At 39.0% G+C, this 24101-nt stretch overlaps 2 protein-coding genes across 4 annotated transcripts; one reads left to right on the top strand and one right to left on the bottom strand.

The window, feature by feature from the left end:
• Positions 1–304: 304 nt before the first annotated feature.
• Positions 305–13534, bottom strand: LOC122088828 (6,7-dimethyl-8-ribityllumazine synthase, chloroplastic). Its single transcript, XM_042658167.1, has 8 exons — positions 13240–13534; positions 13012–13124; positions 12294–12389; positions 5632–5727; positions 4158–4236; positions 3344–3390; positions 2321–2380; positions 305–656 (listed from the first exon to the last, which is right to left on the bottom strand). Exons 1-8 carry the CDS (start codon positions 13364–13366, stop codon positions 618–620), a joined length of 657 nt encoding a protein of 218 aa, XP_042514101.1. The 5' UTR covers positions 13367–13534; the 3' UTR covers positions 305–617.
• A 410-nt stretch (positions 13535–13944) lies between these two features.
• Positions 13945–23671, top strand: LOC122088826 (poly(ADP-ribose) glycohydrolase 1-like). Of its 3 annotated transcripts, none has more exons than XM_042658154.1 (11): positions 13945–14292; positions 14456–14641; positions 14863–14966; positions 15646–15850; positions 15991–16095; positions 16617–16735; positions 17667–17810; positions 18249–18342; positions 18575–18775; positions 20391–20453; positions 22755–23671. In XM_042658154.1, the coding sequence occupies exons 1-11, from the start codon at positions 14038–14040 to the stop codon at positions 22890–22892; spliced, it is 1614 nt and encodes a 537-aa protein (XP_042514088.1). In that variant the 5' UTR covers positions 13945–14037; the 3' UTR covers positions 22893–23671. The 3 variants fall into 3 exon arrangements, with proteins under 3 accessions (XP_042514088.1, XP_042514087.1, XP_042514089.1); XM_042658153.1 differs by having other exon boundaries at positions 13946–14292; positions 18249–18387; XM_042658155.1 differs by having other exon boundaries at positions 14161–14292; positions 14472–14641; positions 18249–18387.
• Positions 23672–24101: the final 430 nt, after the last annotated feature.

Raw genomic sequence — 24101 nt, 5'->3', positions numbered from 1 at the left:
GTTATTATGAAATCACAGATGGGTTTTCCTCCACCTGTGGGTGAACGAAACGCCCACAATCATAAATATTCTACCCCTTACTAGATGAAGTCGAAAGTATTCATATTCTCATAATGATGTTTATCCCAATACCCCACTACCGTAATGGTACACAGTCAATGGAGGGAAACTAGATCATTCGAATTGCATATTAATAGGAAAAAATGTTGCAGTGTGTCAATATTACTTGCCCTCTCATGGATTCTCCTCCTTGACCATGTGGACCCCTCATATTCCAATCGTGACGCTATCATATCATCACCAATTTATAGAGAAGCGTACTTGATGTATAAATTATCAATAACTAGAGCAAAACCTGGTGTCAAAACTAGTAATGGAGATGAAAAAACCATAAAATTATAGAAAGGAGAAACTGTTGCAAGCATCAATTCCCTCTCTCACAGAATTTGTTCAGGCAAAAATGATGTTTCAGGGCAAACTAATAAAAGGCCCCTTCTCAAGTTGAGTCTCCAATTTGCACGAGCCTGGTATCCTGTGCATAGATGATGTTTCTGCAGCTTCAACAAGAACATGGTTCTAATTATTGGTCAAGGTAAATATGATCATAGTTTCATTAATCACTGCAGATGGTGCACAAACAATGACGCCATTTCAATCTGCACCAAACCACATAAACCGTTAACAGATTATTTGATCCCACAACCAAAACAATCAACAACAAAAAAATTGCACACATAGGATAAATAGTTTGTTCCCTTCTTTTTCCCTTTCCTTTTCTTCTGTCTAAAACACCTCACAATGCCCGTGATGTGGAGGAAGGTTAGACCTAACATTCAATAATTTCAACTAGTGCAAAAGATCATCACATTTTTTTTCCTGAAAGCCGGATTTAAGTGAAGAACGGTTCAGCTGGCATATGAAAGAGTACAGTTCAGGTGCCTACAGTTGACAGGTTCAGCACAGTTCTTACAAGGACTAGTACAAAACCAGATTTAAGTGATGAACAGTTCAGCCGGCATATGAAAGAGTACAGTTCAGGTGCCTACAGTTGACAGGTTCAGCACAGTTCTTACAAGGACTAGTACAAAACAAGGAAAGAAGCCAGGACTTCGGTCTACATAATGAGGCTCCTGAAATGTCCTTTAAACAGACCAAGAGAATCATATTCCGGAAAATGAAGACAAAAGAAATCCTACCCTTACATATTTGAGCCACAACAGTATATTTGGGTTAACAAATCGTTGTCCAACAAATGTGGTTCATGTAGCTGGCAGATCATTGATCCTGCATCTATAACCTTTATCCTAGAGGGAAATTACATCATTCAAAGATTTCAGTGTTAGGGACCAAATATCTGCACATGGTCATCAAGGCATTGGTGAAGGCTAGATGAACATGTCCTGGAATTCCCCATGATACAAACCATAGTTTTATCAATACATATGTGCTGCATTCGGAAGAGTGTCGATGAAATCTTCAGCCATATGCAGCTCATGGATTAGAGCCGCCAAGAAACTCTATGTGGTATTAGGTGGTGAGTATTGTATACTTGTATTTCCCAAACTTAATATGTATGTTTTGATTGTTTTAATTGCATATTTACATTTCCCATAGCTAAATTATATGTAGTCCGAGTTTATAAAAGGGCTACCGTACATCAGCATTCAGTGTACACTAGCAAATTTTGATCCAAACCATGAGTACAATTTTGTGTGGTTTTTTTGTGTAATTTGGGTCCAAATTCAGCGCACACTAGCAAATTGGGTCCAAACCATCAGCATTCAGCCTAAACTAGCAAATTTTTTTGTACAATAGGTGTAAAATCGTAAAAATTGGAGGCACAAAGAAAGGGTAAAAAAACCTTTGTCTGGGCCCCAAATCCTAGGTTTTGATTTTAGCCTAGAAAAATCCCAAACCTGAAACCGTGGTCCCTACTATCCAGATTATAACATTCCGTCAATATGATCACTCGCAGATCTGATGATTATGATTAAACAAGAGTGTAGGCTTTGTTAAATGGTGGATCAAGACCCTTTAGAATACAAGCCATGATTAAAGCTATAGATTGTGCAATATAATTTTTGTTTTCCCATCTTCATGATCATCCATTGCTGTAATGTTATCTATTGTCTAAAATAAAGCTGCTATTACTCGAGAAATAAAAATGGAGGGAAAATGCGTGTTTAAGGCTGGTAAGAACTAATTTACCCCTCACTCTTGCAAAAGAACCAGATACTTTTACCAGTTCTCAGCAAGTAGAGGTCCTTGGGGGAAATAAACCTAACAATAGTATTACTTAATAAGAACTCTCAAAACTTACAGCAGTCAAAGCAGCCTCGGCACCTTTGTTTCCGGATTTACCACCTGCCCGATTTATAGCCTGTATGCAAAAAACAGAATGAATCCATTATGTCTCAACACCATGTCTCTTGCATCATGTGAAGGGAAAATATTACATGTAATCAGAAAAAATATATTAATTATATGAGTATGTTTATGTCGAAGAGTGGATTATAGTGAAATCAATTAGTGAAAATCCCACTTCACCAAAAGAAAAAAAAAAGTGTGAAATCCTATTAATTTTATGAGGGTGGTATTGCCATGCCTCACTTTATCTTCTGTGTTGCAGTGGACAAAACTGCCCTCCCATTTCCAAGAAAACCTAACCTTCTTCATAGTTCAAATCGAAGGGAGGTTTAGTCCAAACCCAAACATTAATAGTAGAAAGGGTACAGAATAAGGAAAAGAATGTCCCTGGCTATAGAAATTCCGGATCTCGATACAAAGGGAAAGAGAAGATATCTTGCAAAACAATTCTCTCAACAGGAAATCAAAATCTATTCCAGGCAAATCCACAAGGTAACAAGCACATTTGTTCAGATCCTCACCAACTTTAGCACATAAAATGACTCCAACACCATTAGAAACCAATAATCATTGATACAATTTATAAGTCTGGCTAGAACTTAAAGTTGCCAATAAATTTAATATTTGAAAAATTCCAGGGAACAGAAAGAGTGTTGGAGAAGGAAAAGTTGGCAGCTTACAGTCTGTCCACAAATTTCTTCATTAATTGCTTTTGTATTGAAAAAACTTTCATCATTCTAGATACCATTTATGCAAGCAATATATTTTAGTTGTAGTGTTTGACAGAATTCTGGTGAGTGGGCTCTTTTAGAACACAACTTTCAAAGTAGGACTTTCTGAATATATTTCATGCAAGCAGAAGATTGGAGTTTGGACAGACCATAACACTTGGCCAAGTTATGGTTCAACTGGACAGATTACAAACCATTGGTCATATCATACAAGCATAAAAGTGTAAAGTCAACAGTAAGCATACCTGATCCATGTCATCGCATGTCAGAACACCAAATATGCAAGGAACACCTGCAATATCATATAAAAAAAAAAAAAACTATTGAATTTCATGTATTGATAAGACTTCTTGGAGTCAACCAAGTCATCTAAGGGGAAGATATTAAAAAAAATAAAAATTATATGAACCATAACCAGATAAAATCCAGGAACTGAGCAGCAAAAAAAAATTAAAAATAGTCCGTAATATTGGAAATGTCGAGATAGGTAACTAATTAACTTGTCAATGGGATGCAGGAAAGAGGGTACAAACTTGAAAAGAATGCTGATAATCTTAACATAATTAGATAAGTTTCAGCTTTCAGAGAGGTCTGGACCCTTCAAAACTTGCAGCATCCAACAAATTGATCATTTTCCACATTCACAGCTTAGTTAAGGAAAAGAGCCGTTGTTTTAAAGTCTTTGTTGATGAGTGAATACTCTTTTGCCCCTCTTAATTTGTAATATTAACCATTCAAGTCACTATCAGAATAAAGAAGCTATAGTCAGGGGTATGAATCCCTTGACTAAAATATTACTGAATTGTAAAGAAAAATGCCAGCCAAACTGAAAACATGGAATTCATTACTTATTAGGATTATAGAGCTGGAACACTGCTAAAAAGCACTTGACTAATCAAATCTCAATTAGCAGTTTCAAGCATCAAGGTGATTATAAATGAACTTATTATAATCAGACTTATTATAATCATGCTGCTAATCATAAAAAGAAAAGCAGGAGGAAGAGGAGATGAAGAAAAATAACATCCACCACAATAGAAGTGATCTGGGATAACCAACCTGAATTTAAACCTGCTGAAAGTACTCCAGACGCAGCTGAATTAGCAACAGCATCATAATGAGTGGTATCACCTCTTACCTACCAACAGGAAAATGTAATTGCAGGTGAGAGTAGTACTGACAAGCAGTCAAGAATGTCCGACTTAACAACCAGAAAATAATAAAAAAACCAATGAAAGCCGCCATGACCTCTGTTACCAGAATACTTTATTTACTGGGTAAATAACATGTTGTGTCAACTGTCAACATGACACAGCAAGCATGGGTGTGCATATGAAATATGTGTCAAAATGCATCCAGAAGTCGGACACTGATACAGTGTGAAGAACAATTTGGTGAATCTGTTCTGGTTTTGACACATGAAACACCTGCCTTTTTTACCACGTTTTAGCCAAGTCCCCAACTCCCCTACTGGTGTCCACTTCGGGACTTTGCTTATGATAAGCTATCAGGTATGGAATCAGGACCAATATTCCCTATCCTGAGTTTTGGAGGTCAGGTCTCCTTGATATATACCTGTACCTGAGGCCATGTAATAAGCATCATAATGTGTGGTATCAACACTTACCGAAATGGCCTACCGAAACAAGTTTTCAAACTAAGTTGTTGGTTAGGTATGACAACAAATCATGAATGCAGAACCATGCAGACATACAATCGCAAAACTGAAAGTAAATACATGACAATCATGAATTAAGCAGGAGGCACAAGATGTGGATTCCAATGGTAAGGAACATAAGAGAATATGTAATTTATGACGGCCATCAAGTATGAAATCAAGATCCACATTCCACTAACTAATATTTTGTTACTTGTGACCCAGAGTTTCATACTAAAACTTGGCTGAGCTTATTAACATTGACATCATTAGAAGCACTAGTTGATTACCACTACAAGTAGCCCAAATCTAACCCCAAGGGGGTAGCTTAGTTGGCAAAGACCAACTCCTCATAATAAAGAGGTCAAGAGTTCAACTCTCCTTGGTGCCTACCTAGAAAGGAAAAAAAAAAGGTAATTTGGATGTGTTTTTTAACATGATATGGTCAATTGATGGACAGGATATGCCGATTGGTACTGCATAGGAAAATCCTATTTTGGATTATTTGAGTTCATAGTAAGGATTCTATCAGGTGTAAGACTTGTTTTGGTGGAAAATTTTTAGAAGCTATTTTATATTTTAAGTTTCATATACAGATTTTGTTATATCAAAATTTTCATTTCGGAAGTATTTTAGGAATGCCAATGAATTCAATAGGCTAGTTATGACTCCTGTGTTTACATCTCCTTTAGAATTCTTTGTATTTATCAGAAGACCATTATTCCCATATTCATCAGTGGAAATGTTCAGTATTGACCACATGTTTTTAGCAAGATAAGCAGTAAAAATGGTAACCTGAAATGAACAAATCTGATATTAGACTACTACAGCATAGCATCCAAAAGGACAATCTGATAAAGTGGGGAGGAAATATACCACAGCTCCAATACACAAAACAGCTTGATATTTTCCTGACTTCCCAAGCTTTGTTGCAACAACAGGAATTTCAAAGCTACCAGGAACCCATACAACCTGATAAACAGAGAAGATGGCAACATCTGTGTTAAAAAGTGCTCATAGGAAAGTGAGACTGATAACTGACTCAAGCTTATGTGTTTTCCATCACATTGTTGAATCCCATATTTAAATCATCCAAAAAACTCAAATGATAGAAGACAACTTAGGCATATAGTAGCAGGTCATTCAAATTGAACAAATCTCACGTTAGTTACGTGAAATTGTATTGACTACGCTGTAGCAGTAAAAGGAACGAATGGCCCTTCTACAACAACCAACAATAGGAATAACTGCTTGATGTAAATTCTGAAAGCTGATAAGAAAGAAAAAGTTTAGACTAGTGATTAGGTAAGACTGTTATATTAAGGTTTACACAGACTGGCAAAGAAAAGGCTGAACCAGGCTGATAAACAAGCCACTGAAAAAATAATCAATTGATTGGCAGACAAGAAACATTAATGCAGTACTAAACTGAACCAATGAGATCCAGTGGAAAAATTAGCTTGCAACTGATCTGAAGGACAGAAATCACCACCAGGGGTCCTACTGAATCACTACTGTTGAGATTAGTGCTATTCCCAAACAGGGAATAGCGCTAATCAGCGCCTACGACAGGGAACTTTTAGTCCTTGTCGAGTTTGTTTGGGGTATTTTGGGCTTTTCTTCATGTACCTATGGGCTGTTATGTCTTTGTTTTGTCTTTCTTCTTGACCTAAGGTCATATATACATAGGAGAACCTGAGATTACATTCATATTGAATTAATCTCTGGTTGGTCTCCATTCTTGAGACTTCCTTTGGTTACTTCATCTTCTTCCTCTCTTCTTCTCTTTTCTCTCTCTCTTTTCATTATTGTTTCTGGTTTTCTGGTTTAGCTACAGCTTCTGAGATTGTAAAATGGTATCAGAGCTGCTGTAGTTAAATTAATCGGGTTCCGAAGACAAGAAATCTGCTAGTTAAATTAATTGCTGCAACTGCTATTATCTAATCCCTAATGGAGTGATTTTTCCCTTGTGAAGATCTACCTTGCCTTTACTGTTGGAGTAAGTGGCTGATTGCTCGATGATTTGAAGCCGGCACCTCTCCTTCTTCTATTTTACTCTACCTATATGATGGCGATCAGGTTTGAGGCTGCTGTTCTTGATTGATTGATCGATCTAGTTTATCCTACCTATATGAGTTATTTGATGCATATATGTGCTTGCTGCCAATAGTGCTTATTGATGCTTATGCTTGCTTATTGCCGATATATTGTATTGATGCCTACATGTCCAGATCTGAATTGTGGTATGGAAAGTTGGATTGAATGCTAAGTTTCAGATCTGAATTGCATTACTACCTATCTGGATACGTTCATCCTATTGCTTGCTAGTCACTCTCCTTGATTGTCATGGCTGGGACTATGCCTGTTACTACTTCTACTGTTTCTTTTACTATTGCTTCTTCTGCATCGGATAATATCAATGTCCAGATCACCTCTATCAAGCTTAAAGGGAGTTCGAACTGTCTTCTTTGGGCTCAGTCTGTTAAGGTGTATTTGTTAGCTAAAGGCAAACTGAGCTATACCACTTCTGAGGCTCCTTTGCTTGATGATGCTAAGTATAACAATTGGATGAAGGAGAATGCCTTGATTATGATCTGGCTGTGGAACAGTATGGAACCAGATGTAGCTACCAATGTTATGTTCCATTCTACAACCAAGGGAGTATGGGATGATCTGAAGGAAACATACTCCCAAGAGAAGAACATGACACGGATCTATGACATATATGAGAACCTTTTCCAGTTTCGTCAATCTGATAAATCCCTCTTTGAGTATTACAGTGCTTTTAAGGGAATGGTGGAAAAGCTAAATGTCTTCCAGCCTCTAACTACTGATATTGAAAAGTTGAAGGCTCAGCAGAATGAGTTCTTCGTTTCCAAATTTTTGTCTGGTCTGAACAATGATCTGAAGGCAGTAAAGGGTCATCCACTTGCTGGTGATACGGTTCCTACTTTGAATGATGCTTTTTCACGACTACAGCGTATCACCTCCTCATCCAAATCTGATCAGCCTTCCAGAGATAATTCTGCATTCTTTGCTAACCGTGGTCGTGGGCGCGGTCGCGGAGAAGGACGTGGTCATATGGGTCGAGGTTCTAGTGAACAGTCCTCGGATCGCACCAGTCGCCTGTGTACTTACTGTGGGAAACCTAACCGTACTGTAGAGAAGTGTTGGGCCAAGCATGGCAAGCCAGAGTGGGCAACTCAGTTAGCCAATCATGCAGTGTCCGGTGATGGTACTGATACTGTTCTCCGGCGACTACTACACCTATACCTGCTTCAGGAGATTCTTCTACCAGTATGCGCGATGACATCAACGAGTTACTCCGACGCTTGCACTCTCTTGAGGCTTCTTCTAATACATCCCATGGTGCCTCCACATCCGCTGCTACCCTTGCGCATGCAGGTACATCAGCCCTTCTTTCCACTACATCTACCCCCTGGATCATTAATTTAGGTGCTTCCGCTCACATGACTGGTAAGTCATCACTTTTTCAGACCTTCTCATCCAGTACTGGTTCTACATCTGTCATTCTTACTAATGGCACATCCACCCCTGTCCTTGGACATGGTACTATTTTTCCTACTTCTTCATTGCACTTGTCGTCTGTATTACATGTACCTCAATTTCTGTTAAGTCTTCTTTCTGTGAGTCAATTGACTGGATCTCTCAATTGCTCAGTAACCTTCTTTCCCTCTTATTGTATTTTTCAGGATCTTCACTCGAGGAAGACGACTGGTGGAGGGTGTGCAAAGGATGCATTGTATTACCTCAACAGTGGCTAGCCTCCCACTTTTGCTGCCGCTACTGTTGTTGGAGATGTCTCTCCATTCCAATGGCACTGTCGTCTAGGACACTTGGCCTTACCTAGATTACAGCTTTTGTTTCCCATTTTTCTACATGTTTCTAGATTAAAGTGTGAGGCCTGTGAGTTGGGTAAACACCATCAAGTGTCTTTTCCATCTCGATCAGTGTCTCATAGTCCGTCGTTGTTTTCTTTAGTTCATTCTAATATATGTGGTCCTGGCAGAGTTAGTAATAGGTTTGGTTCTCGCTATTTTGTTACATTTGTAGATGATCATTCTCGCCTCACATGGCTTTACATGTTAAAGGACATATCTGATTTTCTATCTGTGTTCCAAAAATTCTATAATGAAATAAAAACTCAGTTTGGCATTTCCATTAAGATTTTTCGTTCTGATAATGCTTTAGAATATGCTCAAAATGATATTTCTGACTTTTGTGATACCCATGGCATGATTCATCAGACTAGTTGTGCATATACCCCACAGAAAAATGGGGTTGCAGAGTGCAAGAACCGGCACCTCCTAGAGGTAGCTCGAGCTATTATGATACAGATGCATGTTCCTAAGCATTTTTGGAATGATGGGGTGTTAACCGCATGTCATTTGATTAATCGCATGCCTTCTTCCGTTCTGTCGAATAGGTCTCCCTTCTCTATTTTATACCCTACTCTACCTAGTTTTCCTCTTCCTCCCCGGGTTTTTGGATGTGTGTGCTTTGTTCACAACCTTCACATGCATGTGGATAAGTTGTCTCCATGGGCTACTAACTGTATTTTTTTGGGCTACTCTCGTACTCAAAAAGGATACAAGTGCTATGATCCTGTTACTCACCGGAACTTTGTAAGTGCCGATGTGACATTTTTTGAAGGTACTTCTTTCTTTTCTTCACATATGTCTCAGCCTACTGAGGAGTGGTCATTTACCTCTCCTCCTCCCATTCCATCCCTTATACCGATTCCTGATACCCCTAGTACCAGTGCACCTGTTCCACCTCCTCTAGAGGTTTATCGGCGTAGGGCGAGGGTTGGACAGTCCAGTGGCGAGGTTCTTGATCCAGCTACTACACATCATCGCTCCCTTCCTCCGGTGAAGTTCCTCCTTCTGATACATCTGATGACTTACCAATTGCTAACAGGAAAGGTATACGTTCTTGCACTCAGAAATCCTTGGTTGTTTATCCCATTGATAAGTTTATGTCTATCTCTCACGTTCCACCCTCTATTCATGGCCTTGCTCTATCGTTTTCTACTAATCTTGTTCTCCGTACTCATTCTGAGGCTCTCCATATCCCTGGATGGAAGGGTGTCATGGATATAGAAATGGATGCTCCCTTGAGTCATGGTACCTGGAGTTTAGTAGATTTACCTCCTGGTAAGGACCTGGTGAAATGTCACAGGGTATACACTGTTAAGTATCACTCTGATGGCTCTGTTGAGCGGTTGAAGGCTCGCCTAGTTGCCAAGGGTTACAGTCAGGTTATGGTGTTGATTACTTTGAGACTTTCTCCCCAGTTGCTAGACTGAACCCTGTTCGCGTTCTTATCTCTTGTTGTCAACTTTGATTGGCCTTTATCTCAGATGGGCATCAATAATGCCTTCTTGTATGGTGATCTACAAGAGGAAGTTTATATGGAGCACCTCCCGGGTATGTTGCTCAGGGGGAGAATAAAGGTCGGGTGTGTCGCTTACACAAAGCGATTTATGGTCTCAAACAATCTCCTCGGGCATGGTTTGATAAGTTCAGTGCTACCATAGTCACTTGTGGATTTTCTCAATGTTACTCTGATCATTCTGTGTTTGTTCGCCGCAGGGGTGACAAGTTGGTTGTGTTGATAGTGTACGTTGATGATATCATCCTGACTGGTAATGACGAAGCAGGAATTTCTGAAGTGAAAAGTCACCTACAGCATCATTTTCAGACAAAGGATCTAGGCCAACTTCATTTTTTCCTTGGGATTAAGGTAATCCGAAGCAAGAAAGGGATCAGTCTATCCCAAAGGAAGTATGTAGTGGACCTCCTATCTAATACTAGGATTCTCGCATCCAAACCTATTGACATTCCTATGGATCCTCACCAAAAGTTTGGTGTTGATGATGGTGAACCTCTTCAGGATATACATCAGTACAGAAGTCTAATTGGCAAGCTAATTTACCTTACTGTGACTCACCCTGATATCTCCAATGCTATTGGGGTTCTCAGTCAGTTCATGCAATCACCTCAGAAGGCCCATTGGGAGTTCTTCGCTACCTGAAGAGGGCTCCTGGCAAAGGGCTTGTTTATCGCCCTAATCGGCATATGGATCTAGTTGGCTACTCTGATGCTAATTGGGCTAGCTCTGCTAGTGATCGGAGATCTACCACTGGATATTGTACCTTTATTGGAGGTAATTTGGTTCCGTGGCGTAGCAAGAAACATACCACTATTGCCCGGTCTAGTGCTGAGGCAGAATACAGCTATGGCTCATACTACTGCTGAGCTGATGTGGTTGCGTTTGTTACTCTTGGAGTTGGGATTTCCAATAACCAAACCTATGCAAATGCATTGTGACAAGCAAGATGCTGTGTATATTGCCAGCAATCCGGTCTTCCATGAGAGGACCAAACATATAGAGGTGGACTGTCACTTTGTTCATGATGCTGTTCTAAAGAAGCTGATTGAGACCTCGTTTGTTTCATCAAAGAATCAGTTGGCTGATATGTTCACTAAGTCCTTATTTGCTCCTAGCTTTCGCAATGGTTGCAACAAGCTGAGCATGGAAGATTTATATGCTCCAGCTTGAAGGGGAGTGTTGAGATTAGTGCTATTCCCAAACAGGGAATGGCGCTAATCAACGCCTACGATATGGACTTTTTAGTCCTTGTCGAGTTTGTTTGGGGTATTTTGGGGCTTTTCTTCATGTACCTATGGGCTGTTATGTCTTTGTTTTGTCTTTCTTCTTGACCTAAGGTTATATATGCATAAGAGAACCTGAGATTACGTTCATATTGAATTAATCTCAGGTTGGTCTCCATTCTTGAGACTTCCTTTGGTTACTTCATCTTCTTCCTCTCTTCTTCTCTTTTCTCTCTCTCTCTTTTCATTCTTGTTACTGGTTTTCTGATTTAGCTACAGCTTTTGAGATTGTAACAACTACATCAGGGAACTTTCTAAATTTCCACAGAACCAAAGGCAAAAGGGCAACTTTCATTACTAAAATCTGTGTGCATGGTTGCAATCCCTTACAAATTTATATAAACGACTCAAAATATGACTCAAACTAAGCCTAAAACTCCTCCAGCCAATATAGTTTATTGTGGAGGTGGTCTTAACTGACTAGGAAACCCAAAAAAAAAGACCTACAAATTTTTTTCTTTTTTTTGGTCAATGAGCTAGCTAAGGATGGTGCCAAAAAGGGACTCTAGGTAGTTTGCGTATCAATCATAGCCTAAGTTTGAGTGACAATCTGACAGGAGCTTTGATATTTGTACTTCTGAATTAGCTTAGGTTTTGTTCTTTTGTTGTAATTAGTCGTATCATTATGTTTCTTGCTACTTTAATAAAGTTGTAATTTATATCAGCAGGATATGCATGCAAAATAGTAAAAATAGCATTCAAGAACACCATTACACTCATTCGTTTACTTAAGACCACAGTCTCCCCTGTAAAATTAGTACGCAAGATCACATTTATCTACCAAAAAAAGAGTTTGAAACAGAAATTAATTAACGGTAAGCTTCAAAGCCAAACACATACATCAATGTCTTCTTCTCTAACTGAATATCTCTTGAAAGTCTCCAAAGCTCCCTCCAGCAGTAGTTTTGTCACAACCTCATTAAACCGTGCGACAACCTTTGAAACATAAACCAAAAGAGATTCCTTATAAGAAATTGAGCAGATAATGATAAAACAGCCAAATAACTAAAGGATTAGGATTCCTCTAAAAAGAATTAAGAATCAAAAGATCAAAAGATACAGACACAGAAAGTGAGATTCAGGAGGCAGAACCACATCCTGGACAAATAATTGAGTAAACTCAAAATTCACAATGAAACCTAATTTCCACTAAACAGGTTCGCAGTTCTTGGTCTACCTTCTGCTCTACCTGGAGCCAGATAAAATCCCAAATGAAACAAGGAAATGGTCAATACAGGGCATTTGCTTAGAGAATTTTTGAATAAAGATCAATATGAAGATCTTTTTTAAGAAAATGATAACAACTACTACCAATTAGCAAGCTGAGTTCTAACCAACCTGATGTAGGTAGTATGAACCAAAAATCTATGATGTATTACTTAACATAAACTTAGAAGGGGAAGATTCCTAGTCCTAGCAAACAGGAACTAAGCATTGAAAATTTGAATTTTTTGTTGAAAAAAAATGCCCATGATTGCTTACTTAACATTTGAGACTCAAATCTGCAAATCATCAAGCCGATTCACAGAGATCAGTAATGTCCAAAGGGAGAACTCACCACAGCAAAGCGAAGACCCTCGGTTTTGTTTAAGTGCCCAATTAAATGTCGGACAGCCGCTGTCTGTGCGAACGAAGAACCCTTTCTCTCAAGTGCTAAACTGGAGGGAGAACCTAAATGAATCAAAACAGGAACCAACCCAAATTTGTAAACGTCAGTGAGAGAACTCCATACAATATACAGAGAGGTCAGAATACGAAATGAGAATTGAATGCGACAGAGAATCACCTCGAACTGAAGAGGAAAACGAAACGTGTGTTCTTCCATTGCTTCCAGATAGAGATGGAACCACTCGAGGAAATCTCGAAGAAGACAAAGAGTGACGGTGAACAACAGAACCAAAAGACAAAGCCATACCCTCCGCTACTCTCTCTCTCTCTCTCTCTCTCTAGAACTACGGCGGCAGAAAATGGAAGTCAACAGATAAGCGATGGGATTGAGGGTCGAGACTCCAGACTGAGCCCAGATAGCAGAGACGGAGAGGTCGCATGAACACTTTAATGGTGATTCCTATTTCCTTAAAAAAAACAGTAATTCTTTCGCCTAACCCAACTCCCATCGGGAGCCAGATCAGCCATGTCGGCCTTCCGAGTCACCGATCCATACCGCTACGTGGGAGCAACTTCGACAACTTGGGGTTGTTTTCGTAAATTCACTAAGCCACACATTCTATCTACAAATTCAATTCGAAAAGGTAAAGATTCTGTAATTCCATGACCAAAATACCCTTAGATGCCTCCTCAGGTCACATGATTGGCCTGTAGGGATTAGCAATCCCATTTGTGCAGTGGAATGGGTCCCTGCATCACATCGGCTCGGAATCGATCCTAGAAACCCCAGAATCGGCTGTTTGACGGAAATATTCCGATTCGGTTCACCGATTTTCGAAAACTGGGCCAGCCGGAGGGATTGAAATTGACTTGCAGAAGAAGCAAAGCTTTCGTGTTCTTCTCTTTCAGTCTTCATTAGTCACAAAACCGATTTTTAGGTCTCTGAATTGCTCCCGCCAAAATTTGAGAAGAGAAGATGCAAATGGGAATCCGGGAAGATTTGAAGTCGATCCTTCCATTTTTGCCTCTGGTGCTTCGATCTTCATCTCTGTTCTGGCCCTCTCAAGTTGTTGAAGCACTTAAAGCTCTATCTAGAGGACCCGAACACAGCAGGGTAGAGTCAGGAGAGGTTCTCTTCCTTGCTATCTCTGATCTCCGGGACTCTCTTGGTCTTTCCTCCGAACGATTAGAAGTTTCAGCCGCCAAAGGTTATGCCCTTTTCTTTGATGAGGTATTCAATTATTCATTTCATGGTTACTTTTCAATTTATTGATTAAATGCAATTTTTTGTGGTTTTGTAATTTGAAGAATTCAGTATAGAAAATGGGAAATCATCAGTTTAAATTATGGCTGTTAAAGGTAAAAGTTAAGGCCGTTGAGTTTAATTCGTGCAGCTAATGTCTCGTGTAGAATCAAGGGAATGGTTCTCGAAGGTTCTTCCATCCCTCGCAGATATGTTGTTGCGGTTGCCTTCTTTGTTAGAAACTCATTATCAGAAAGCGGATAATCTTCTCGGTGGAATCAAAACTGGTCTTCGCATAGTAGGTCCCCAAGAACCAGGCATTGTTGTACTGAGTCAGGTATCTATTATCTTCTTATATATGTTGGCCATATATTGTCTGGATTTTAGCTCTGCCTCTACTCTTGACCTGGCAGAAGTGATTTAATGGGAATGAACAATGCAGGGGAATTTGCGTTCGATGATTATGTTACAAATTGATCAAATATGCTTCCTCCACTAGTACCTTCCCAATGTGGATTCATGGTGTGATTTTGAATTTGGAAGTTTGGTTCTTTACAGGAACTGATCGGTGCACTTCTTACATGCTCCTTCTTTTGTTTGTTTCCAATCAATGATAGAGGAGCCAAACATCTTCCAGGCATCAACTTTGATCATTTGTTTGCGTATGTAATCTTCAGCTTATCTTGTTCATAGTTTGACAATCTGTATGGATCTAATATGATGAGATTAAGGCATGGGTAGAAAAATATGTAGTTTTAACCGAAAGTGGTCCTCTCAATTTGGACAGGCCAACCCCAGGACCCTCTGGTAGGTCAAGTCAGCTTGCAATTTGATCTACTTATGAATTTGTCAAAGTGGGGAAAAATGAGGTGTTTTTTTGGTGAAAAAATCTTGCTTTGGGTGGAATGAGCCTCATCAATATTCTTTAGTTCATTTGGGTTGATTAAGGACTAGGCGCATGTTTTGGGGAATGGGGAGCTGATCAGGCTGTTCTTTTACTTATGATGTGTATGATGTGTCTATACTAGATATATGGGATAGGGAGGAAAAACATTAGGGTTCCTAGGCACCCCTCCACCACCTTGGGTTGCCTTGGCGCCTTGACAACTATGATTCCATCAATAACATGTTTTGACTGTTGGGAGGAGTATTTTCTGGATGATGTGATTTGTGATTAGCTTTTTTCCTTGTTGATATTCCCTTTGTGTTTGTTCCCAGTTAGTTTTACCATGTGTTAATATCTCTCTTGCATTACTTTTAGTTAGGTGGATATTTGCGTATTAATGGTGGGCCCACAGTCATCTTACCAATAAGTAATTCCATAAATTTTTGTGCCTTCAGGAGCATTTATACCGATTATAACCAGAATCAAGAACATAAGATAAAGTGCCTCATACACTATTTCGAGAGGATAAGTACATGCATGCCAGCGGGCTGCGTCTCATTTGAGCGGAAGGTTCTTTTCTGGAAACGTGCTAATTTTTCTGTTTCTTACCCCAACACTGACTTCTGGAGCAAATCTGTTGTTCCCCTCTGCCATTTTGAGGTAAAAAATAAAGAGAATTATTTTAAAAAATATTTACTGCTGTAATCTGGATGTTGTGTTTATGGAAAATCATTTAGTTTGTTTTAGGGTCATCATGTCTGTTTCCTGGTTTTGCTAAAGTGGCTTCCTCTTCTGTTCAGGTTTCACATTCAGGACTGATTGAAGATCAGTTAAGTGAGTCTCTTGAAGTTGATTTCTCCAACAAGTATATTGGGGGTGGTGCTCTTCGTAGGGGCTGCATACAGGTTTTTTCCCCCCTTTAAAGCCCTGGAATAAAAAGTATTCTAGCTGCTAAAACTTTGCTTAAATTAGGAATATGATGGATGAACCTGGATTTCCTAAATGGCCGTTTAGGATGGAATCTCCTTGGCAGGTACCTAGTCGTTTAGGATAGAATCACTTAGGCAGGAACCTAGTTGTGCCCCGTGGTGGTCAGATGGGACTGAAATTTTGTGGACAAGTAGAATCCCCTTCTCATTTGCCACCTGGAAATCTAGGCGAGTGCCTTTGTTCATTGGTTGCCTGACGTTCAACTTCAACTTCTTTCATTATGCTTAGTATAATTGAAATTTTTGTTTCCCTTTTGGATTTACCTGTCCTACTGAATGTATTTCTTCCCTTGTTCCGCACGTGGCATCTTTTCTTCAAATCCTTAATCACACTTGTTTTGACAAGTCAACGTAGGACATTGTCTTTCTGAAATTTGACTCAACTTGTGGAATTTTTTATCACTTCTTAACTCTGGTGTGGCTTTTATCTTGTGTAGGAAGAGATCCGTTTCATGATCAGTCCTGAATTAATTGTTGGCATGCTCTTCTTGCCTTCCATGGCTGACAATGAAGCTATAGGAATTGTTGGTGCTGAAAGGTTTTCAAATTATACTGGGTGAGTTCATTTTGGACTAAATTTTTTGACATTATGTTTAATTTGTGAAGTGCCTTTGGTATTTCTCTAGTGTCACTTATTGTGCAAGCATTGAATTTAAACTGAAACCATCATGAACTTATTTTGTTTCTTGTAGTTACATAGACACACATTGCATGTGGTGCATAAAAAAATAAAAATAAATAAATAAATAAAAAAGAAGAAGAAAGAACCGAATAAAATATTAAAATTCCAAAAGTTTATTTCTAAGTAATGTTTCTTTATCAGTTTTATGGGTTCGGCTTTCCTGAATTCCTCAGCTGATTTCACAGGTTTAGAGAGGTTGCAATAGGTGTTGTATGGAGAGAAAGTGGTTGTGCAGTGGATATATGATGTGTTATTATCTAATTAATTTAAGATTGGGTTTGGGATTTAGTAGGGTCAAGGTAAAAACAATTGTGACTGGCTTTAATGGAAGTTTGGAGTATAGGATGCTTGAAAACAGTGTTAACTAAAGAAAAAAAGTAGAATAGAAGAAGTATATGAATAGAAAATAGAAGAGATTGATCTAGACAATATCACTGAAGAAACTAAGGTTGTCCAAGCCTCACTCTTGAAAGAAAGCATCACACCTTCAATTTTCAGCTAAAGATTTCCCACAGGCATCTATAAATTCAGTCTTACATAGTAGAACCCTTTTTTCTGGATTTCTAAATTCACTGCACTAAAGGGACATTTATTTCAGATTTTGAGTTACAGGGTGATTATCCTGATATAACTTTTTTACCAACTATAATGTTTGCGGGATTACTGTACTAAATGAATATCATACAGCTGCAGTTGCTAACTTGTTCTATTGTAAATCCTTGCTGCTTTTGATCAAATGTACAACATCTTGTTTTTTTATCATTTTGTAATTGCTTTCGCTGCAATCATATTTGATGTGGTACAGGTACGCCTCTTCTTTCCGTTTCATGGGCAACTATGTGGATGGAAAACCAGTAGATTTCTTGGGCCGGAAGAAAACAAGGATCATTGCAATAGATGCATTATTCAACCCAAAATTTAGACAATATAGACCAGAATGCCTCCTCCGGTATGTTAAAGATTTTGACCTTGAAGATAATGTTTGGAACTTCATTTTGACTAGCTAGTTTATTTTCTATTTATACTCATCTTGTGTTCCAGTATAGGGAATCCAATTTAGGTTAAGGACCCCTTCTTGCTGTAGTTCAGAAAAGGATTGGATCTTTCATGCATGAGTACTGTCTAATACTTAGTGGAAGGGATTGTGTGTGTATGTGGCTAAGCGTGTGCTTACATGCACAGTGTGTTTTAAGATCATTTATTTTATATAAATTTTATGGGCTATGCCAATCAAAGAGGACCTCTGGATTTGTGAACTAACACATCTATTTACTAGTTTATAATTCTTAATTTCTTTTGACTAGTTTATAATTCTTTGATCCTTTTGTGTAACTTGTATCTATTCCTCTTTATTAACTAGCATCATCCCAAATGTTGGTTATACCAGGGAGACTAATAAGGCATTCTGCGGATTTTTCGACCAATCAAAGCAGCATCTATACCAGGAAACGTGTCAGCTGGAAGCACTATGTAGGTATAAGGTTGGTCAGGATGTTGAACCCAGTAACTGGGCTGGTAGTGTCAAGGTGCTTGAGCAACCTCCTCTTATGGGTCTCTTTCAAATTAATATTTACATGCTAGATTTAGGTGTCCTAAAAACTTTTGCTGTGGTGTTTTCCTGGATTTTCTTGATGATCTAGAATTATATACAGCTATTACATGGACTATGCATCCTAAACTTTAATGGGTTTTCTCAATGTTGTACTTTTCTAGATGGACAAACCTCCCTTCGTTACTGAGGTAGATGATGGAGCATCTGCAGCTGAATTGATTAATAAGACTCATATTGGGAAAAGTAAACAGGCTAAAGACCGGCAAAATGATATTGGGATTGTAACAGGGAATTGGGGCTGTGGTGCTTTTGGGGGAGACCCTGAACTTAAGACTACAATACAGTGGCTTGCTGGTTCACAGGTATTTCTTTTTGCTCCTCTCCCATCCATATTCTGAAGATATTGAATATAAAAGTGAACTGATAAAGAATGCTGCTAGAGCTGCGGGGACAGTAAACAGAAGGGTCAGGAATGAAAGCCCTCTCACTGAATGAACTGGATTTAATGACACCAAACTATTGGTTGCACTCCGACAGGAATTACTGCCATCTTGTCCTTCTCAAGAACAATAAGATTAAATAAGGCCTCTTATGGTGTTAAGCATGCAGTCTGCTTGAACCATATTTTGCCTGCAAAATGTAGAGTGATGGACTTGTTGGTTTGAACCTAGTTTGAGTATAAAATGTGCATCAGAGGAAGCTGCAGATGGACTATTATGATGGTCCACCAAGACAACAACCATGATGTAGGGTGTCAATTTGAGTTGATGCGCCATGCCAGGTTGAGCATTGCATATTAAAGACTTCGAGCGGGGTTAGGATCCAACCCAGACAGGCTCGCTGGCCTGGCCTGGCCAGGCCGAGAATAGAACATCAAACATTTTGGTCAAGCCCTAATTAGAGGCTGGTGACCTATTGGACCAGCAGATTTTCCTTTAACAAAGACCAGCAGAAAATTTAGTGAGATACAATTGCTGGTTATAGACCACCAAGACATGTTGCAACTAGTTTTTTTGCCCCAAAATTATTGGCCTTAGCCTCCCTACTGTTGTTGTACACTATGTTGTGATGTTGTAGTTCTCTTTGTTTTGCACTCTTATCTTTTATTCTTAAATAAATATTTTGGATATCTGACGGAAAAAAAAAAAAAAACTAGTTACAAATTTAGGCATGTTATACCCCAAATAGAAAATTAAGTCACTACCTGCATTAACAAAGACAAGGGTTATTAAACCCTAACGGGGTAGCTCAGATGGCAAGGCCATCCCTCACAATTAGGAGGTCATCAGTCCAACTCTCCTTGGGGCCTACCTATCCAAGAAAAGAGATAGTGTTTATTACTCAATTTGATTGAACTAGAATGTATAGTGATGTGTATGCCTTCTATTGTGTCTGCATGTACGGATTGTTTTTTCTATATAACATACATTCATATAAGATATCATTATTACCAAAAAAAAATGTGCGTGCCCTAAGCTGGACATATGTCTGTCTAGGCGAGGCCCTGATCTCAGAAAAAAAAAAAAGTGGGGTGGGGTTGGGGAAAAGAAAAAGACAATGCCCTGCCATAATAGCTGGACATGTGTCTAGGCTAGGCTCCGCGCCCAAAGATTTGGACTGGGCTGAAATGGCCACCCTACCATGATGTCCATGTTGCATATTAAAATGTCCAAAAATGGTCTGTTTTTATATCTTTTTCTCCCTTTGATTAGCAGAGTGTGGTTTACATTTGATTGTTACTTGTTAGTGTTATTCAATTAGCTCCATTTGTTAGAAGTGGGACCAACCTATGTTGGACCATCCTTGCAGTAGATGACTATATAAAGCTTCCGAAGGGCTGTGGTTAAGAAGGATCTGACCATCTGTTAAGAACTGTATCATGAATGGAAGAACTCCAGAAGCTCTTTTTTCCTTTTCTAAATTTGTCTCATTTCTGTTCTTGGATCTTAGTGTTAATTTGGGAATGTACTCTTCCAGGCATTCAGACCTTTCATTTTGTATTGTACTTTCGGAGAAGAGGCCTTGCGAAATCTAGAACAGGTATTTCCCTTCTCTGGTCGAATCTTTTTTTTTTTTTTTTAGTATTGGCAGACATAATTTTATTACTAAATCAGATCTACTAGTAGATAAGAAGACCCACCCCTTTACAGCATGTAGAAAACAATTACAAAACAAATCTGCTCCCCCTAAGGTATAAGAGACCATCATTTTTGAAACACCCCCCACCCACCCACCCCCCAAAATTTCAACCACCAGACATGTCAAGCCACTCAATATTCATCTCCTGTACATCACCAAACCCACCCCATAAGCCCTTGATATATTCTGAACCTGATCAAATGTTTTCAATCAAAAGCTTTGTGGCATTCATCAATTGCATTTTTTCACATTTCATTGGAGAATGTAACCCTCTAGGGTATACTACAGCCCTTCTAATAGCCTCAAGTTGCCGTGAGTTATGACGTCATAAACCAATTAGTTGTTCTGATCAAGTATTGTCCTCACCATACCCAGATTTACCCGGCTCTTTCCCAAGTAATGAAGCATTCAATCATTTGATGGAATGGACTACTCTAGTTTTTAACATATAAGTGGCACACAGAACTTTGGTGTATTATGCAGCCAGCCAACCATGATTCCAGATTAGGAATCAAGGATATTATTGGATGCAGTGCAGGCCTAGGTTTAAAGGTTTATCAGATGATCCAAGGGCTGGAAAGCCTTCCGGTTATGTATCCAGCAGCCTGTGATGGGGAAAAAGAAAAGGAGAAATAAGCTAGAAAATAAGGGAGAGAAAAGATAGGGAGAAGGGGAGAATCAATGGGGGATGAACGGGAGGAAAGAGGAAAAAAAAATGTGCTGTCCAAAGAGAAGGAAAAGACAGCCGCAGGGAGGAGAGAAAGATACCAGCTCAGAAAGAAAGAGATTGATCTGCCTAGGGGGAAGTTCAGATCAGATTCTCTATTCATCTTTATCCATTGATATGTGTACTTACAACTTTACAAGGCTATTTAAAGACTCAAAAGAGTATAAAAACGGAATCCTTTTAATATTTAATTTTCTAAATTAACCATACTAACTTAGAAATTAGCAATAGAACTCTTCTAGATATTTGCTTTCTTGACAAGAGGGTTTTACTAGATCCCATGCTGATATATTTTTAAAATAAAATTACTTCCTAACCAATAGCTAATGGAACCCATTACTATTACCATTGACACTTGAAACAAAAGGCTCAAAATGAATTTAAAAACTATCCTATGTATCTAAGCCTACATTATTACAATACATCTAAGTTACAAGGTACAAGTCGAAGCTCCAAACTAACAGATCATGCCACATCCAATGGTGGTGATCATGCTCCTGTATAATTTCCCCTCTCCCTAGGTTGTAAAAAAACTTGCCCAAGAGTTTTGTAGTAGGGGAGGATCTTCAACATTGACCAGCAATTTACTCCCATCGAACTCAATCCAGTGGAGTCTACGATCAGTTCATGAGCCAATGGTACAAAATCAACGACACGATATTCATTGTTGAAGAGACCGCTTGGAAGCACGAACTCAACTGGATCAACGATCACTCACTTCATGCTCATCATCAACGTAAATATCCATGGGTTGCTCCTACGTCCACTTCTGTCACTCCTTCCTCGATCAACCATGGCTCTTCTTCCTGCTTATCCACCCATTGTTCAATGGGTTTTATCAGCATGTCAAAAGAAGCTTCCATATGAGCGAACGTGGGTAGCTGTTGAATATTTAACCCATCAAGTTGTCACCAAGTCTCTTCAAGGTTCTCATCAACCTTATAGGTATTTTCTTGCACAACCTGTAGTTCGTAGTGGACAGCAAACAAGAGGGTAGGATTCATGGTATCTAGTATCTACGGCCACATTTTGGAGAGAGAGAGAGAGGGGTTAACTAGGCCAACTCTTAACAAAAATGAAACAGAATCCTTCTAATAACTAATTTCCTAAATTAACTTAGAAACTAGTAATAGAATTCTTCTAGATGGTGCTTGCTTAACAAAACAAAACTAACAGCCATAAAAAGGACCCCACAAGATCTCATGCTAATATGTTTACAATACATCCAAGTTACATGGTCCAAGTCAAAGGCCTAAATAAAAGATCAAGCCCCTTCCAATGGTAGTGATCATGCTCCTCATCAGCCATCTTGACCAAATTCGTGATCATTGTTCTGATCACTCTTGGTCCCTTAATTCTGGAATCTTTTATGTCATCTGGGTGACCTGAAGTGGGGTCTGACTAGGTTCAGGTTGCCAATTCATTTCTATTTGTGGCAAGCCTGTATTGCTCAAATTTCTTGTGACCCTTGGCAGGTGACGCAATGGATAGTATCGCATGAATGGACAGTAGGAGATCTATGGAATATGTTATCAGAGTACTCATCTCAGAGACTGAAGGGTGAAACTGATACTGGTTTCTTTACTTGGCTCCTGCCATTCTTGTCTAATTAAAATTGCAAATCAGGATATTCTTTGGTTATTGATTGAGCTGGTAAATAAGCATTTCCAAGGAAATGTGGTTGGTGGTTCACCTAGATCCCTTTGCTAACTGACAAATACTACAATTTCAACAAGGTCTATGGATGATGTGACCAATCAGGAAAATTTATCATGTAAATTCCCTCTGATCAAGGATTTTCACAGGATGGATTGAACAACAATTCCAATATGGATCAGCTGATCTGTTTCATATACTTTCCAATTTGGAGGAAAAGATTGGAGGTATCGACATGTGTTGAATCATTGTGGCCGATCCAGATTGCCATGGCACCTACCTGATTCTGATACTTGAAACCTTGTATCTGATTGGTAATTTATCTGCATCTTTTATCATGTTGTTCCTGTCAGCCACATGGCCCATAACCTGCTGTTCTTTCTTCTCTTAACACTTGCTGGTAAAATTTTGGTGTCTTTATTAATGATGAAACTCCCAAGGAAAGGGGCCTCATGTTGCTGCATGGTGAGGTACTATACAGTTTAAAGTTTACACCACTTGGAAGGGTGACTTGGCCAACAGTTGGATTCTTTTCTGAATGCAAGGCAAGCTGAGCTGCAGTCAAAGATTCTAATACAACCTGGATCTGATTCAGCAAGCAAGCCTTCCACCTTTTCATTATTTTCCTTGTATCAAGTGAGAAATTGTGAAAATGTAATTTAGCTGTTACAAATGTATTTACCTTCTTAACAGAAAAAAGTAAAAAAATAATGTATTTACTTTGATGTCTTTGGAAGTGGTTATGACTCCTTTTTCTCCTCAATCTTCATTTACAACTATTGTTTGATGTTTGTCAAAGAACTTAAAGGCAAATGATGGAAAAGTTCAAGGGAAAATAAATAGGTGCCATGGGTGAAGGTTATATGGTGTTGTAAAGAACGTTAAAATCTGCAACCTAGACCTCATGTAATGGCAGTACCATGGGTGAAGGTTCAATTGCATCAACCTGGGGTTGCCACTTAGACCCATATAAGTTGTAGCCTTTGGCTGTAATTTCGTTGTTAACGTAGCTGTTAGAACAGTTTGTAGGGTACTTGTAGCCTGTAGGTGCCCTTCACTTTCACTCCCCTCCCACCCCCCTGGCCGGGCTTAATACCGCACTGGAGCCCACTTAAAATCCACCATATCAGAAGATGAAAACAGGTCCCACTACTTAGGGTTTTTTT

This window comes from Macadamia integrifolia, chromosome 9 (genome assembly GCF_013358625.1).
Source record: "Macadamia integrifolia cultivar HAES 741 chromosome 9, SCU_Mint_v3, whole genome shotgun sequence".
Lineage (NCBI taxonomy): Eukaryota > Viridiplantae > Streptophyta > Magnoliopsida > Proteales > Proteaceae > Macadamia > Macadamia integrifolia.
Note: the sequence above shows the minus strand (reverse complement) of the source record. Positions and strands in the feature narration are given on the sequence as shown.